This window comes from Gymnodraco acuticeps, unplaced genomic scaffold (assembly GCF_902827175.1).
Source record: "Gymnodraco acuticeps unplaced genomic scaffold, fGymAcu1.1, whole genome shotgun sequence".
Taxonomy (NCBI): domain Eukaryota; kingdom Metazoa; phylum Chordata; class Actinopteri; order Perciformes; family Bathydraconidae; genus Gymnodraco; species Gymnodraco acuticeps.
The window spans coordinates 1,845,589-1,863,321 of record NW_022990047.1 but is presented as its reverse complement, the minus strand read 5'-3'; the positions used below and the strand labels follow the sequence as shown (position 1 = coordinate 1,863,321).

At 40.2% G+C, this 17,733-nt stretch overlaps 1 protein-coding gene across 6 annotated transcripts; it reads left to right on the top strand.

The window, feature by feature from the left end:
• Positions 1 to 429: 429 nt before the first annotated feature.
• On the top strand, positions 430 to 14,260 carry LOC117545779 (BEN domain-containing protein 6-like). 6 transcript variants are annotated; one of them, XM_034215743.1, is made up of 11 exons: positions 430 to 493; positions 1,492 to 1,524; positions 1,628 to 1,857; positions 10,485 to 10,630; positions 10,718 to 10,795; positions 10,980 to 11,085; positions 12,061 to 12,117; positions 12,217 to 12,281; positions 12,677 to 12,736; positions 12,878 to 13,061; positions 14,032 to 14,260. In XM_034215743.1, exons 3-11 carry the CDS (start codon positions 1,839 to 1,841, stop codon positions 14,136 to 14,138), a joined length of 822 nt encoding a protein of 273 aa, XP_034071634.1. In that variant the 5' UTR covers positions 430 to 493; positions 1,492 to 1,524; positions 1,628 to 1,838; the 3' UTR covers positions 14,139 to 14,260. The 6 variants fall into 6 exon arrangements, with proteins under 6 accessions (XP_034071634.1, XP_034071635.1, XP_034071633.1 ...); XM_034215744.1 differs by lacking the exon at positions 1,492 to 1,524 and having other exon boundaries at positions 433 to 493; XM_034215742.1 differs by having other exon boundaries at positions 449 to 493; positions 1,492 to 1,857.
• The last annotated feature ends 3,473 nt before the right edge of the window (positions 14,261 to 17,733 follow it).

Sequence of the window (17,733 nt, the reverse complement as noted above, 5' to 3'; positions counted from 1 at the left end):
TGAGAATTAGTTCTTATTTTATTTTATTTATTGGGGTCTACAACAGATGATACAAATGTTTGTGTCAGTAAATGTGTACTAACAGAGGCGGGGGGGTGTGTGAAAATAACGGGGACAGAGCTGTTGTCAGACGATCAGCTGTGCAGCGTCATCACAAACGGACGTCGCTTCACGTGATGCTCCGGAGGAAAGGACGTCCCATTGCTCTTAAAACAAATTTCCCTGCTTCTCGTGGTTTCCTTACGTCCCTCCATGCTTCCCTGGTGGGAGGGACTAAACGCAGGGAAACGACGCAAGTGAGGGAAGCAAGGATTTAATTTAATCGACCTGAGAAGCAGCCCTAGAGAGATAAGAGTTACGACACTCCCATAGACCTCCGTTGTAAAAAATGGCGGCGCCTACTTCCGGGGTATGGACATCGAAATAGTTCAAAATATTGTCATTTGGGCGTTGAACCTCATTCACTTACATTACGGCGCGTCGAGTTCCAGAGGTAAGTTGCTGAAATATCGAACTCTTTTGAATTGTCAACTGTCTATATTGTACCAGAGGCCCTTTATGATGCTTATACTGGTCTTCATTTGTATATGCACAGCGTAATTATCTATATTTTATCTTGGTTGTTACAACCAATATAGCTAGCATTGCCTGCTAGTTAGCTAGCGCGACTTCGTCAGCTTTGAAGGTAAGATTTCAGTAATGAATCGCTAGCAGCTTATATATCAATGATGCTGGGTAACTAACAAGCAGGATTTAGATTGATTATGTGTTTTTATTGTTATTTTGGTTTTTATCCGCTGAACCTGACCGTGTCAGCCATCCTTAGTCGGCTTTTTCTGTATGATATGACTTAACTGCTAGCACTAGTAGAAATGAGGTGGCGTTTGTGATAAATATTTCATTTAATATTTCATTGAATTTTGGGATATACTAACATTTCATTATGTGACATGTTGACTGTACTTGTTTTTTTTGTACTGTTCCGTGTTAACTCATCTGTACTGTACAACTAGCCTAGCGCTACTTTTTAATGCTTGATGGCATGCTAGGATAGATTCCTTTGTATTGTAATATACATTACATTACATTACATTACATGTCACTTGTTAGACGCTTTTATCCAAAGCGACTTACATACTCAATACTGTGGGCAATCCCCACAGGAGCAATCTGGGGTGAAGTGTCTTGCCCAGGGACACAACGACATGCTGACTGCAGTGGGGTTTGAACCTGTGACCTCCTGATCCGAATACCAACTCACAACCCAACTCACAACCCACTGCACCACACGCCTATATACACACTAGTTTAATGATTGTTCTTCAAAGGTATTATTCAGTCTTAAACAAATAATAGCCTACTGAATAGGCTACTCTACAGCAGTGAATGAAGGATGAGCCTAAAACATGGTCATGCATCCAAAATGTTTATTTTTAACAAAATAAACACTTAAAAAAAAAAATAATTAGCACTTTTTTTTTTCACCCACAGTGACAGCGCGCAGAGCATATTGGAACTCTACAGGTGTTGGGACAGAGTTCCTCAGACAAATGGACGAAAATGTGTTTTCCAGGCAGTCTTGAGTGAAGCGGCTTGTGAGAACAAATTTGTGCCCTTGTCTCAACAGGTCATGCTGGACCTCCAGGATTGTTGTTGTGGCCATCACCAGTCCTGTCTGGACTGGTTTCCAGCTGCCCTTGGGACCGATCTTCAGGCCCGAAACAGATGGATGGAGTCCCGGAGGAAGCTGATGGCCTTATCATACTCCTCCATCTTGAAATGACTTAGGGCAGTAACAGTGTTGCGTGACGACATGAGGTCAAACTTTTTGGTGTCCAATGTTCAGTCACTGTATTGGTAAGCAACTATTTGTTTTGGCCAAAATGTGTTATTCACACTCCTGACTCCAGTTTGATGTGCTGCATTCTCTTCTGAGTGATCCTGATTTCAGGCAGAGGTCATGGCTTGGAAGGTTTTATATTCTGTAGTGTCTCAACAGAACCTAATATGAATTGATTTATTGTCTCGTCGCTGGATCACCTCCCCCTGGCAAAGTGGCCTCGTTATTGTTGACAAACCTGTTTTTGTTGCTGGTTCAACAGGATATTCTGTAAATAGTTTGAATATTTATCATAGTAATCATTTTTAGTCTCCCACTCTCTCAATTTAATTTATCGTTTCTTTGCCCCACCATATGTTTTGTTGTCCAAGGGCACTAATTTGGTCTGTGTTGAAGATTGTTTTACACTTTAGATTAATCAAAATTGTGTTTTTTGGCTGAATTAATCTTTTTCTGTTGAACCCTAACCCTCTTTGTTCTCCTTCTCATTCATTTTACTTTGTTTTGTTCTAACACACATCCCACATCACATCACTTTTTCCATACACTGTTCTTAATACTTGTTCACACATTTGTTTGTCCCTTTTACTTTGTTCTTCCTGTTGTTCTTGTTCAAACACATATATCAATTGTTCATCCACTGTTGTGGTAAAATGATATTCATAGTCTTAACATGAACACAAACGTTTCCATCCAAAAATGTATCTAAGTAATAGGCTACCAAGCTTTCCGTTGTCACCCTGCCTCTCCAAATGCAAAACTGTCAATAAAAAGTATGCAATAATGCAATTACAGCTGAAAAAGTACTTGGGTGTGTGTGTTTTTTTAATATATATATTTACCATTCAATAACGCAATCGCTGCTGTCTGTCTGTCCCATAGAAGAACATGACAGCGCAGCGCAACTATACTACGGACGTGACTGCCCTGGCAGTGACAGCAACATAGCCTGCTTGTGCTACCACACTTTCCCCTCAAAATATCGTTAAATAACTAAACTTATAAATAGTGCCAATCCATACAAAGTGTAACCACATCATGTAAATATGAAAGCAATCTTTAAAAAATAACAGCGTTGTTTTAATCTATGACTATTTTGACCATGTTTGTGCTGTTTTTGCCATAGAGAAGCATTGCGACGGAAGTGCGTTTTGAACTATCCCGGCATACATAAACCACGTGACCGGCTGGCGGCGACATCAAAGAGTCGTAACTCTTATCTCTCTAGGGCTGCTTCTCAGGTCAATTAAATTAAATCGTTGCTTCCCTCACTTGCGTCGTTTCCCTGCGTTTAGTCCCTCCCACCAGGGAAGCATGGAGGGACGCAAGGAAACCACGAGAAGCAGGGAAATGAGTTTTAAGAGCAATGGGACGTCCTTTCCTCCGGAGCGTCACGTGAAGCGACGTCCGTTTGTGATGACGCTGCACAGCTGATCGTCTGACAGCAGCTCTGTCCCCGTTATTTCCACACACCCCCCGCCTCTGTTAGTACACATTTACTGACACAAACATTTGTATCATCTGTTGTAGACCCCAATAAATAAAATAAGAACTAATTCTCAAAAAAGATAAACGCCATTCTTAAAATTTATAAACGAACAATAGTTTGATTAATATTGATTAGAGTGCACAATAGAAATAAAATAATTGAGAGAAGAAAAAGAGATATGTTATCTATCAAAACCCAGTTAGATTAACATTCATTGGATTGCACACTTTGTTTGTTTGTTTGGATATGTAGTAAATTAACATTTCAATAGCACTTAATGACTGACTGAATGGAAATGACAATAAATGAAAATGTAAAACGAAAAAAGCGATCATGAAAATGTTTCCAAAAAATGAATTAAATGATTTTTGACCTCTTTGTTGTTCAGATATATCACATATTTGTAACTAAATGATACATGAATTGAAACAAAACACGGTATAAACTGAGGAGTGACTCCCGTGAGGTTCATGTATTTTCTTCACTCTGCTCTCATGTCAAGAAGCATCAGATCAGTGCATGCACTGCCTCGTCCAATCAGTGAGCGATACACAGTAAGGGGGCGGGGTGAGTATCTGAGGATTTAATCGGAGGATGGTCTGGTGGTTCCTCGGTTATCGCTCCTCCATGATCGCTCCTCGATCCTCGGTCCTCCGGCAGAAATAAGAGCCATGGGACGGTACTCAAGATGGCGCAGGCAAATCAACTTCCGGTGAGACCGAGGACCGAGGAGCGAGGAAATGAAAATAGTCGACCTGAGAAGCAGCCTAGGGCTCTGCATTTGGAGAATTGGAACGGCACTTAACATGGCTGCCACTGACGTACTTCCGGGTCATTTAACTTGGTTAGGAAGGTTCCTAAGCTAAATGGACTATTGGAACGCAACCCTACCCCCATAAGAAATGTTACCATAGTGTACCATAGTACGTACCATGGTATACCATGGTACTACCATGGTACACTATGGTATCTCAGATTTTACCATAGTGTACCATAGTACGTACCATGGTATACCATGGTACCTCAGATTTTACCATAGTGTACCATAGTACGTACCATGGTATACCATGGTACCTCAGATTTTACCATAGTGTACCATAGTACGTACCATGGTATACCATGGTACCTCAGATTTTACCATAGTGTACCATAGTACGTACCATGGTACTATGGTACACTATGGTAAAATCTGAGGTACCATGGTATACAATAGTACGTACCATGGTATACCATAGAGTATTCAAATGGTACTACAGACATTACCATGGTATGTATCATGATAATCACTCAAGTCCCATTGTATGCATTTAAAAAAAAAAATGTGAATGCAAGTCTTATACCTTGTTTAGTATTTTTCATTGCTGGTTTTAGTTGGTTTCCCTTTAGGTAATATATCTTTTCATCTTCTTTTTCAACACATCTTCACACAAAATAGCCAAAGAATTACACTTTAGATAAAGATGTTCTCAATGTTGTTATTGAATGAGACAACTGAGTTCATACAGCGCTTCAATGTGGCGTTTTACTCACATATTTAGAAATATCCATACAGATTTACCCAGTCACAGACACAAACACACATGCATTACAAAATACAGTTAATGGTCAAACAGTGAGTTATAAAAAAACAATAATAGCATAAATAAAAACACATTTAAATCATCATATTATGTGCAGACAAATTGAGTCTCAACAGTTTGTGCTAGCTATGTTGTTGATCTGTTCCTTCGTCGTCTGCAGCCATCTCTATTTCATCGTCACTCTGAGAGACAGAAAAGTTGAAATCAAATTAATTCAATAAAAAAAGAGGGGCTATTCTTGAGACAGGCATAAAGAGCATTCAAGCAGGATACAAAGACAGTACATGACGGACGAACGATGACCTTGTGGCAATGCATTAAAAAAAAAATCAGTGATCAAGTAGCAGAGTCATAGTTAAGTCCACCAGTGAGTCCAATTTCTTAAGTCTGTGGATCAGTTGATGCAAAAAACTACCATTTCATGATGTGGATCCTCCCCTCTGTCATCTGATGTCCCGCCAGAATGGTGATCAGCCTGAGTTAAAGCAAAAAGCAAAAGGCTACACAATAACTCCTGATAACATGATTTTAATGAATCTAACACAACCTCATCGTCACTGTAATACATACTCTCACCCACCATTCGATCTTCATTTGAAGCTTCATCACTGGATGAGTCAGAGTCTGTAAATTGATAAAATCACACAGCTGTTACACAGACATTTATACACACATTGATTGTGAGCATTTTAATTTGGCATCTCAGCAAAAAGCTAGGGTTGGTTTATATATGTCTCAGCTTTTTTAGAGTCAATATTGATTTTATATGTTTTATAACATAATTTACATATTGCCCTACTGCTATCAAAATAGGAATAATAGCAGTATACACTAAGTTAATTTATACATGTACATCTAAAAAACGTTTCAAAATGTTGTAGTATACTCTGCTATAATTCGTTGAATACAGTAATGTGAGACAAAAACCACCAAATGAAATACGTCTTATATTGGCAGTTCATCCCGTTTGTCCAATATGAAGAGAAAACCCGCATCCTTACCTGTCACAAGTTGTGCCTCCATATGGGTCCTCCGGTACCGTTTTGTAGTCCTGGGAATATCTATACCTAAATCTGACAAATATCTTTTACACATTCTCAGGTTTTCTCTCTTTTTGTGAATGAGAATCAAAACTAAAGAACTTTTTCCAAGCACGGATTATTCTGCCGCTGAGGGTAGCTGGTGAGTGGTGACGTGCGCGTGCCCAACTTTCGCCTCGCGCTTCCCGCTTCTCTAGCGTTGCTAGGATACAGACCGCAGTGCCAACTGCAATCTCCGGATTGTAATGACTTTGTTTCCACTACTTAGAGCTACTTTTGAACACAAAAATGTACGGGCTCTATGAATTTACAAATTATACAATCGAAGTTGGCCGGTTACATTTAATTGAGGGGGAGTACGATCCTGAATTGGACAAGGAGTATCTTGTCTGGTGGCCCCAAAATGGGAAAAAGACAGCTTGGACTGCGAAAGTGTTATCAACTGGCGGTAAGTTGGCATATTTAAATAGATCATACATGTACAGTTTATCATTATTAACAGTTGTTAGGCCTATGTTGTATTTGTTAATATATAGCAGTGGCGGCTGGTCAATAGAGGTGCTATATGGAAAGTTTTATATTTATAATAAGTACAATCAGGCCCGGACTGGCCATCGGGAGGACCGGGAGGTTTCCCGATGGCCTGGCCTGTTAAGTGGCCTGCTGGCCTGAGGAATTTCTTTTTTTAATGTATTGTGAACCCAATGCTGCGCAAATGTGGGTCTGACTCTGCCTCACAGAGGGTGACTGGCTGTATACATGATGTGGCCTGCCGACATGGCCACTTTCATACAGATCATACACTAATGGCCTCGATTGGTCTCTGTGTGTCATTCAAGCTCGGGAGGGTGTGTGTATGTGTGGCGCGAGGGAGCGAGAGAGAGAAAGCATGCGCACTGGTTACGTGTATTGTTGTTGTTAGCATCTGATGCTAGCTAGCTGCGCTAACGGATATGAGCTGTCAACAAGGTGGAGGAGAGTCCTCTCCTGTCAGACTGAGAGACTGATAACTACAGCTCAGGTGAGGTAAAGGACTCTGAGTGTTTAGATAGTTAACTTAGTCTAAGTTCTCTGTGGGTCTCAAACGGTTTGGTCACCATTTATGTAAACACATATTTCCATTTGAAGGGGGAGTGATTAGTAAAATATTGATGAATAATTTAAAAAAATGTTAACTGGTGAAAAAAGGATAAACTTTATAAACTTGTTGAGAGCTAAAACTAGTCTTTGCTGCTGCCTCAAAGAGGAGCAGGGGGATAGGGGGAGACGGGTGAGGCTGATTCAGGAGCCCAGACACACTCACAACTATAAATGAACCAAAAACAAATAAATAAACAAGTTTCAATGTTTTTTCATATTGGATATGGTATGTTATTGGTTATGGCCATGTTCTTATGATTTTATGATTATTTAAATGTATACAGTTCTGTTTCATATGGGTGTAGTCTCTTTATTTCCCCCTCAAAGTGCACCAGATTGATGCATTTAAGTCCAACATTTAAAACAAATCTTACCGGGGGAGCATGCCCCCGGACCCCCCTAGAGGATTTCAGGTCCACCTCCACTTAAAATATGTTCACATGGATAGGTTCCTAGATGTGCACAGCAACGCCTAAATAGATTTGCACAGCAACACTGTATATATTGACAAATAAATCCAGGAAAATGGCACAAAAGAAAACTGATAGTGGCCTGGCTGGGTGTATAATTCCCAGCCTGACTTATTGTCCCAGTCCGGCCCTGAGTACAATACTGTTTAGTACAGGCATCCTCAAACTACGGACTCCGGTCCGGATCCGGACCGAACCACCACTGTCTCCGGACTCTGAGCAAATTATAGTTTTCATATGTATTATCTCTCTGTATTATATGTGAGACATCGCCACAACGCATTCGCAACAAGTCAAAATTCTCCGCTATGTCCACTGCAAACAGCGCTCTGCATGTCTGACTGTTCCACTGTGATCCACCTGTGTTTGTCAACGCTTTGGTCCAATCACATTCAGCATCCAGTCAGCGTTTTTTCCCCCCAAACAATCTGCGAATCAGAGGCACAGTAGGGCGGGTCTTCGCGGAATGCGGGTGGGAAAAATGTGTGTGTCTCTTTCAACCTGTCTAAGTCAGAGCGAGAATTAAAAAAAAACAAAATTCAGAGCGAGAGTTAACAGCTCATCTAGTTCCATCTGTACTGTAGCTAGTAGCCTAGTTTCACCTACCGGGGTGGCAACTGACACCCTAAAAATAGGCCTTGCCACCCCAGCTGCCACCCCAGTTGGCAGCTTTGTTTTGAAAGAAAAGTTGTGGCTCATCGGACATTTATGAGAGAAAGTCTCTAATGTCCGAGTGGAAGTGAATGCAGCACAAGATGCACGTCATGCACGTCCCCCGGTCCTGGCGCGAGCGTGGACATACGATTGGCGGCGAGTTCATTTTGAACTGGACGGCGCAAAACGAGAAGCATTCGGACCCAAGCACTGAAGGAATGAGGTATTTGCGGTCTACACTGACAGAGAAGAGACTGTCAGTTTGGCTGTACTCAGCATTGAATCAAAACGCTCTAAAGCTGTTGATCTTAATACGTTTGTGAGGCGTTTTGCTGAACAACATGGTAATCGCCGCATTCAGCTGTAATAGACATGTCAACGTGATGCTCTGCTCACGGATGAGCATACACAACTATTAAAGGTGGGGTAGGTAAGTTTCAGAAACCGGCTCGAGTGCACTAAAATGTGAAAATACACAGCCGAAAAGAATCCGCCCCTTCCTTCACACTTCCTTACAGAGCACCTCCTCCAACACACACGAACGCGCACATGACGTCTGCAGACTGGTGAAAGTGGCCGCCTGGCGAGTCATTGAAGTACTGCTGCAATGCACGCCCAATGAGGGCACGAGATACATTTGTGCGTGCACGAGATGGAAGGCTGACAGACAGGGCGGCAATCCAATCCGTTTAGCCGGCCCGGCTAAACGGATTGGTTGTACTTTTTACAGTACCACGGCTTCCACAGATGACATTTTTTAATGGATTTTTTGTCAAAGCACTTCAGATATTCATTGCTATCGGGATGTTAAGAGCATTCCATGGAATATAACAAAAAGTGTATCTCGAGCCGGTTTCTCAAACTTACCTACCCCACCTTTAAGATGATGACCTTACGTGTGTAAATATATTTTTTTCTTTGAGGGGGTCTGCCCCCAAAAAACTGTTTTATGTCCTGAGAAAGTCAAATAAGACGGTGTGTGCCCAGCCAAAAAAAAGTAACCACTTTAACTAGGCCAGTAGGTAAGGACTTTCCACTGGATAATAACTGCAGTATAAAAGAATGCATGACTGAATTGATGGAGACCATGTTGAAGGCAAACAAAAAGGAAATAACTGGTCAAATCAAGCAAATCCCCCTCTCAGATTCCACAGCAACCAGAAGAACATAAATACTGGCTGGTGATTTGATTCATCAGCTTTGTGATGGAATAAAAAATGCACAGTGCATTTCCTTAGCTGTGGGTGAGTCCACTGACACCACTGACAATGCTCAGTTGCTGGTGTTTGTGAGTTTTTATGATGAGGCAAAGGGGGAGTTTGTTGAAGATGTGTTGGGCCTGACGAACCTCAGTGGACACACAAGGGGGCAAGACATTTATAAAGCAATAATGGGAATGCTGAATGAAAGAGGGTGCAGCTGCCTTTATTCATAACTGTGCAGCTCTGCGACTCTGAGGGGTCAAGCACAGACACAATAACAATGAAAACTGCTGCATACAGATTATTTTTGTTTTTGCAACCTCGTGTTAAGAATCTTGTTGCAATTGTTTAAAAGTTTGAATGACCGTAATAAACGGACCTTTGTCTTATTGAAACATTTATTTTGGACCTTTAAGATTTGTATTTGAGTACCCCTGGTTTAGTATATCAAATCTAAACCGTTATATGTTTCATTAGAATCATTACCCTCTCTCTCCTAGGAATTAAGCACCCCAGCGCAGCAGCAGCAGCCAACCGCTGACCGTTGCTACCCGAAAAATATGGCAGCACATTTCAGCCAATCAGCGTCCTCAGATCTGTTAAATGAAAGGCGCTCTATAATCCGTTCTAAAATTATTATTAAAAATAAAAAATAGTGTTTTTTATCTAAGAAAGTGTCGCCCATTGGAAACAGTAATTAGTAAAAATATACTTATATTCTTCAGAAAGATTATATCAAAAAAAGCAGGCCTCCATAGTTCATTATCCTTCAGGTATAGCTCTCAGTTTCAAAAAGGTTGCAGACCCCTGGTATAAAATATGCCCCCATCCCCCCCATCTTCCACAGCCCCACCTAAAATATTTTTCACCAGCTGCCACTAATATGTAGTTTAAATCACCTGGCTAGGTATTATCAGCTAAGTATCATAAGTATACTAATGGGTGTAGCATGACCATATGTTATATTTTCCTATACAGACTATCATTATCATTATCATTATATATATATATATATATATACATGGATTGTACAAAGTAATAGGCTGAATATATTTGTTGCTTCCAATAGATGACAAAGGTGCACTCCTCAAGATGAGGAACCGGCTGGTTGAAGGTAAAGAACCTTTGGAACAATCCGGGCCGATGGGAAAAGGCAAGAGGGCAAAGAAAAGGAGGCCTTTTCTGGAGGACGACGACGACGTGGAACAGTCAGAGGTGAGTTATTCAAAATCGAAACACCACCACTTTATGAAGATACACACACAAAAACAAATATTTATGTATGTTGTTGTCTGTTCTCAGGAGAGACCAAGCAAAAAACTAAGGCCGGAGTCATCGTCATCCACAGATATTATCCAAAAATATAAGGATCTTCAGAAGGAATGTATCTGTTTTATACTAAGTCCAAAGTGCAGTGACCTAAATGTACCTAAACTGTGCAATACATACCTGGCTGCTAAATCCTCAAAACACGTATATAAAAAAAGTAAATTTATTTAGAACTAACTTTCCACCACTGGCTTTTAAACCTAACCTTCTTTTTTAATGGTGTGCTTTTTGATAGGCCCAAGAGGTGAACAAATATAGTTACCAGAGGACGTTGGAGGAAAGGATTGCTGCACTGGAGAGGGAGAATTATTCCCTCAGGAATGCTTTGAGCATCATTGAAGGTATGTTGATTTAACAGTAATATATTTTTTAGCCACAGTAGCAGCATGAAGCTGTTTTGCAATTTACAGAATGTTTGTCTCCCAGTCAGTTAGCTAGCTAGTCCACCACTTCAGTCTGGACTCAAATGTATCAACATTTTTATTTTTTCATTTAATCGTTTATTTGAATAGGGACAATGCACATTAATTAATCCTTAAAACAAATAATGCTTCAAGTGTAAATATGCCGGATTTTAGCTTTGAGCTAAATTCCATCCATAGTCCCTGACATACAACATATAAGAACATGACATTTGTAAACATAGCAAAAAATAAATACATGATATGCAGAAAGAGCAAGAGCAGCACACACAAGTATTTACCACATGGCAGTACACTATAGCAGCAACAACATATTAAGTGCAAGAGATGATACAAGAGATGCACAAAGTGCAAGAGGAGATACCCCTGTGTTAAAGTGCAGTTAGCGGTGATCGCACGTCTGTTTGTTTCTCAATTATTCTTTGAGTTAATCTTTATAACTATTGAGAGTGGGACAATCCCGTATCTCAGTTGGGAGGCTATTTCAACATATTAACAACTATTGGATAGATTGCCATGAACCTTTAGGTCCCCGGACGAATCCAATTTCCAATTGTTGAATCCCAGCTTTTTTTTCTGTTTTAAGTTAAATGTCTCTACAATTGCTATAATGCATTTTTTTTTTACAGATATCCATATATCCCTCAAAGTAAATCAAAACCTGAAAATGTTGGTAGTTTCCTTACGCACCATCTGGCACCTTATGTAAAAATAACCTAAAAACTTGTGACATTCCCATCAGCCCTACATACATATACTTTGTTTAGGGCTAGTTAGCTAATGTTAGCATGCCAATACACCAAACTGAGATGGTAAATTCTACCCCCTGTAATTTGGCTGTAGACTTGTTATCTTTATTCAATGAGATATTGCTAATAATCACTGTATTTGTAGGTCTCCCTAGGATGATTTCCTCAATGCAGCAGCTCGCTGAGCAACACTCAGACCGTGGTATGTTTTGTTACTTGTTTACATCTGCTATGTCTTTAAATCAGCTTTGTGTTGTCATTTTTTAAACTTTGTTTATTTCATGAACACACTCAATTAAAGAGAGAAAACCAGAAGAGGAAGGAAGATCTACGGCTCACACCTCAACTGCTGGACCAAGTTTGAAGGTACATGATAGGTTGTTGTGTAATCACATGAATTACAGCTATTATATATTGTTATTAGTATTGTTCTTGGTTATAAATCAAGTAGATGATTATTGATTTAACTGATCACTAATTGATGGAAGTGCAATCATTACCTAAACATAATTGTTTAAACATCCAAATTAGAACTCATAACATTTAATTATATTTCCCCATATTTATATTTATTTTTGCCATTGCATTGTTTCTTGTTAACCATTTTAGTCCACGTTAAGGCCATGTTGCTCCGGCTTCTCATTCTTTGCCTGATTTTCTGTTTATGTGTGTACCTGTCTGTCTGTATGTCTATGTATCTTCTCTGTAGTTTCTTATTAGTAACAAAGATTATTGTGTGTTTTTATTTTTAAAATAAGCAGTCTTCCACAACACATCTGCCTTTGGAGGATGGTGGGATTTCCACCGATGCTGTCTGTCTTGTAAGTTTCATATTGTCTAATAGGTATACTATCAAGTATTGATTTGGATGATTTTAATTGTTGTCTTAGAAACACAATAGTGCTATTTCAAATCATGTCCTGATAATATGACACAGTGTGTTACTTATTTTATGTTTTTAGGATATTAAACAAGCCATAAAAGATCGGTGCAGTAAGTCCACAGCAGCTAAGTACACCAACGACCTAATGCATGGTCTGTACACAACAGCGTTTATGGCTGCTCACAGCGTGACTGGGCTTGGGGCATCAAGCAGGGGGGAGACACGACCATCCCTTCCTTCTGCTGAACTCACGAAGATTGTTTGTAAGTCATTAGTGTGGCCGCGAGCTGTTTGTGCCATCATGACGCACATGGTGTTATTTTTTTATATATTACAGGGTTGCCAACTTTGGGTCCTTGGCTGGAGTGAGATTTTGATATCATGGGTTTAATTACACATATGCGCACTAAATGACTGCTATCGTGTCAGCAGCGGGACCTTAGCATATATATATAGGATATATATACAATATATACAAATACACAATCTTGGACATAAACTATAAAGGGCACAACTTTTCATTCACTAATGAAAGTCAAACACATGCTTGTTTCCACTGTTTTATTGTGTGCCTGTCGCGATAAGCAATTAATTGACTTATCGTACGATAAATAAAATACTGCAGGGTAGCTTGTGGATTTACTCCAGGTGGAACTAAAGTCTGATTTAACAATTGATTATATTTCACATCATTCATCCACATCTGTAAAGTAACTAAAGGAATTAAATACATGTAGTGGAGTAAAAGTACACCATTTACCTCTGAACTGTAGTGGAGTAGAAGTACAAAGTAGCAAAACATTGAAATACTTGAGTAAAGTACAAGTATCTCAAAATTGTACCCAAGTATAGTACTTGAGTTTATGAACGTAGTTACTTAACACCAGTGGCTATACAGATAGAAAGACTAAGCCTTGAACAGAGGCATGAAAATACATTTTCAAAATGCTCAACAGTGCTGCCAAAATTATAAACTGACACAATTAAAATAAATGCTTTTATATATTTCTATTAGATGTGACTCTTTGGCGTTTCTGGCGTACTTCTAACATCCTGTTATTCCTCATTTTAAAGCCTATTTTCCGTGGGGTGTGGTGGTCGGGGGACTCGGATCCTTGTCACCTTTTTCATACCTGATGAGTTTGCATCCCTGCTGTCTACCTGACTGTCTGTTTTTGTAATTTGTCTCTTCATCTGTTAATTCCCCTTTTCTTTATTTCTTTCTCTCTTTAGGTGAAGTTAAATCTGTCTTCAAAGAGAAGACAGAGGCGGAGATCAAGGGCTATATACGCCAGAAACTCTCCAATTCGGCGAAGATCCTCAAAAGGAAAACATTTTAAAAAATCAATTTGTTCTGCCACGTTAGGCCATTATGTTTGTTTGCATTCAATATTGTATGTTCTGTAGTTTAAATTAAAAATGTTAATACGTGTTAATACATGTTGAATCCATGTATTATTTATATTTGCCTCAGTCCATTATTTTTATTTGATATAGCCTACCATTGTACATTCTACAGTATCTACAGTTTGGTACAGGTGTGACACAAATACAAGAACATATGTATTTACCATTGTAATTGTTATGGTGCCAGGGGTAGTGGGATATCAAGCCCTCCAACAGCTATGTTACCATAGTACTCGTACCATAGTACCATGGTATATTTACCACGGTACATGTACCACATTATTTTTTGACAGATAGTACCATGGTATATTTTATAGTACCATGGTATTTGTTCCATAGCACATATAGTAATGTACCATGGTACGTACCATGGTATGTACCATGGTATTTGTTCCATAGCACATATAGTAATGTACCATGGTACGTACCATGGTATTTGTTCCAAAGCACATATAGTAATGTACCATGGTACGTACCATGGTATTGTTTAGAGTCGGAGAGGTCCTGATAATTTATTCCGGTAAATTACTCTGACCTACTAATTGACCTTTCCGAAGTTATTGAGTCTATGTAAGGTTGCTGCTTGGCTCAGATCCACCAACGTCAGCAAGATCTCACCTCTATAACCCCCCGAAGAACCAGGTTCAATTAACTGCTGTTTCAATTCAGACAACTCTTTTTTAATCTGTTTAAGCGATCCCGAAGGATTTTGATATCAGTAAATAGAGTGTGCTCCTACCTAAGTGTGTGTGGCAGGGTGCAGTCTTACCTTTTAAGCAGGAGAGGAGAGCACAGGTGTCTTTTAAAGTATCCCAATCCAACTGGTGGGATTCAGTTTATTTGAAGAAAAATAGGTCCAACTAATACAGGGTTTTTACCTTCTCTCTTTACAACATTATAATCATCCTAACAAAAAACCGTGCTGTGATCATGTTCAAATGAAACTTTAATTCACAGTCTTACATTTATTACAAAAATGTTTTAATTTCAACTGCCCATTTCAGTTGTGACATTTTAAAATTCTCCCGATAGAATTTAGAGGTATTTCCTCGTAAAAAGACCAGTGACAATAAAAAGCGCATTCAACTTTTTCATTTCACCAACTCAATTCACATCAGTTTCATACCGTTTTTTCCGACACAGACGGCGGATTAACACTCAAAAACCCATACCTGTCCGCAAAATTCGGGGGACAAGATTTCCCCACAGGTAGCGGTATTTATAATATTCATACACTTTTTCCGACACAGATGGCGGATTAACACTCAAAAACCCATACCTGTCCGCAAAATTCGGGGGACAAGATTTCCCCACAGGTAGCGGTATTTATAATATTCATACACACATCTCTCATCAAATCATTCCACTCAGCCAACAACCAAGAAATTCGAGAGATAGTTACCCCGTCTGGCAGAACCTTACCGAGAGCTAGTTACCCAGCTCTGAAGCACACAGCCTACCGGGAGAGAGTCTACCAGGGGTCTCCCCCTCCCCCCCCCCTCGGAGGAATAGCCCACAAGGACAGCTAATAGGGAGGGGGAGATGCGGCTTCCCCTTCACGGGTGGAACTGATCAGAGAGAAGTAGACTCCTCTGCTGCCTCGACAAGTCCCCCCGTGCCGTCCTGGCTTGCCGTGTCTTTGTCCCCCCGATCCGCTGACAGCAGCTTCTGGGCTGCCTGCTAGAGAGATGTCTTCCTCCTCCTCCTCCGGCCCGCTGATGGCGGCTTCCGGGTCGATGCTGTAGAGATGTCTTCCCGATCCTCCTTCTCCGGCCCGCTGATGATGCCTCCCGGGTCGTCTGCTGTAAGGATGTCTCCAGGGTCCTGCTCCTCCAGTCCGCTACTTCCGAGTAGTCCACGTCTGCCAGGGCCACGTCCGTCCTGATGTCGTCCCCTGGTCCTAGTAGGTGGTTTCCCCGCCGCACACTGGCTCCCGTGGTACGAGCTGTCCCCCTTTTCTCCCAGGCAGACGGCATAAGAGGTCCGCTGGATCACTCGGTCGGGGCCGGAGAGCCTGGGGTTGAGCCACTTTGTCCTGATGACTTTCAGCCAGACGAACTCTGCTGTGTCGGCCTCGTGCTTCTCGGGTCCCCCTTTTGGCGCCAGCAACCTGTGTGGAGAAATCTGATACAACTCCCTCAAGCCTACGCTCAGCTGTTTTGACCCGCTTGGAGCCTGTTGGTGGGGTGTCTTGAAACAACAGCCGTCTGTGAACAGGTTTTCTAAATTAATTGTAGACCTCTTATCTGCCAGTGCAGCTTCAGAATCTTAATACTTGGATTGTGCCAACTAAATAAGAACCTCAACATCTTTAGGTAAACTAAATAACATATTTCAATAGCTCTGAATTTCTGACAAGCATCCGTGTTTATTTTTAAATGAAATCCTATTTAAAATCCAAATATAATATGAACTGCTAATGTTTCTGGTAAAGAAACACACTAATGTTATGGATTCAAAAACAACCAAAATCACGATACTAACAAAGTGAATGATTTCCTGGTGATACTGCTTTTACCTGTCAGTGCTTAGATATTATCACGCTGAAAAAATGAATACAGAATTCCAACAAACTGTCATCAAATGTCTTTCTATTCTAAATTTAGATGAAATGTATATCCCCATAATGACCTAAACAATAAAGTCTATGGCTTTTACTTCTTTACCAGGCTAGTTACATGATGTTGTCTAAATTAAATTCTGTCTCAATACACTACTATGTTTTAGCTTTAACTGTAATATATTCTTTCTACATTTCAAACCTCAGTTGCTCTAATGTCTGTTAAAATATTACAAAATTGTTTCATTATCACAGGTCAACTTCTTCGGTTTCACAGTAGCCCCTTGGCCACTGATTCTGTGTTACCTGTTATAATTCAATCAATATTTAGAAACATCTCAACATTCATCAAACAGTATCTTATCCCCAGATATGGAGCAGGTTAATTACATTCAATGCTCAGTTTGAACATCTGGGTTGGGGCGGAAGGTTTCTGTCAATCCTTAAAAGAAAAATTTAAATTGTGAATTTTACAGCCATGTTGACATTTATACATTATACTCACTCCCCCCTTTTACACATTAAATCATGTGTAACAAAACCCTGTAATGGGAGGGGAACAAAAACGGTCAGGTAATTGGTTAGGGACATAACGAACATTATTTACAATTTGACATCCATTATCATTATTTCCACAGTAAACACTTCAGTGAAAAGAAGTGTTCCTCTCCGTCCTTCAGGCCTAAAAGAAACAGAATCTTCAGATTTTAGTTTTACATTTGCAAACCGCCAACTCATGTGAGAGGAAAATATCACATGTGCGGTTTCCCCTTTTTGTGGAATTTTTAGGAAACCTCTCGTTTCCCTTGGAGCTCCAAAATAATTTGTTAGTCCAAAAACATGCTTGGTTGGTTATTGTTTTAGAATCATGCAGTTACACTGATCACATGCCGGCATTCATTCACACTCACACTGTCTGGTTGTCATGTCAAGTTTGGTCAGCTTCACCCCAGAGTCAGTCATCCACA

Bases quoted from the DNA above. Each gene is read 5' to 3' on its own strand.
- LOC117545779 (XM_034215743.1), top strand. The intron at 10,796-10,979 runs GAATGTATCTGT...GCTTTTTGATAG, and splicing joins AATATAAGGATCTTCAGAAG to GCCCAAGAGGTGAACAAATA. The intron at 12,282-12,676 runs GTACATGATAGG...TAAAATAAGCAG, and splicing joins CTGCTGGACCAAGTTTGAAG to TCTTCCACAACACATCTGCC.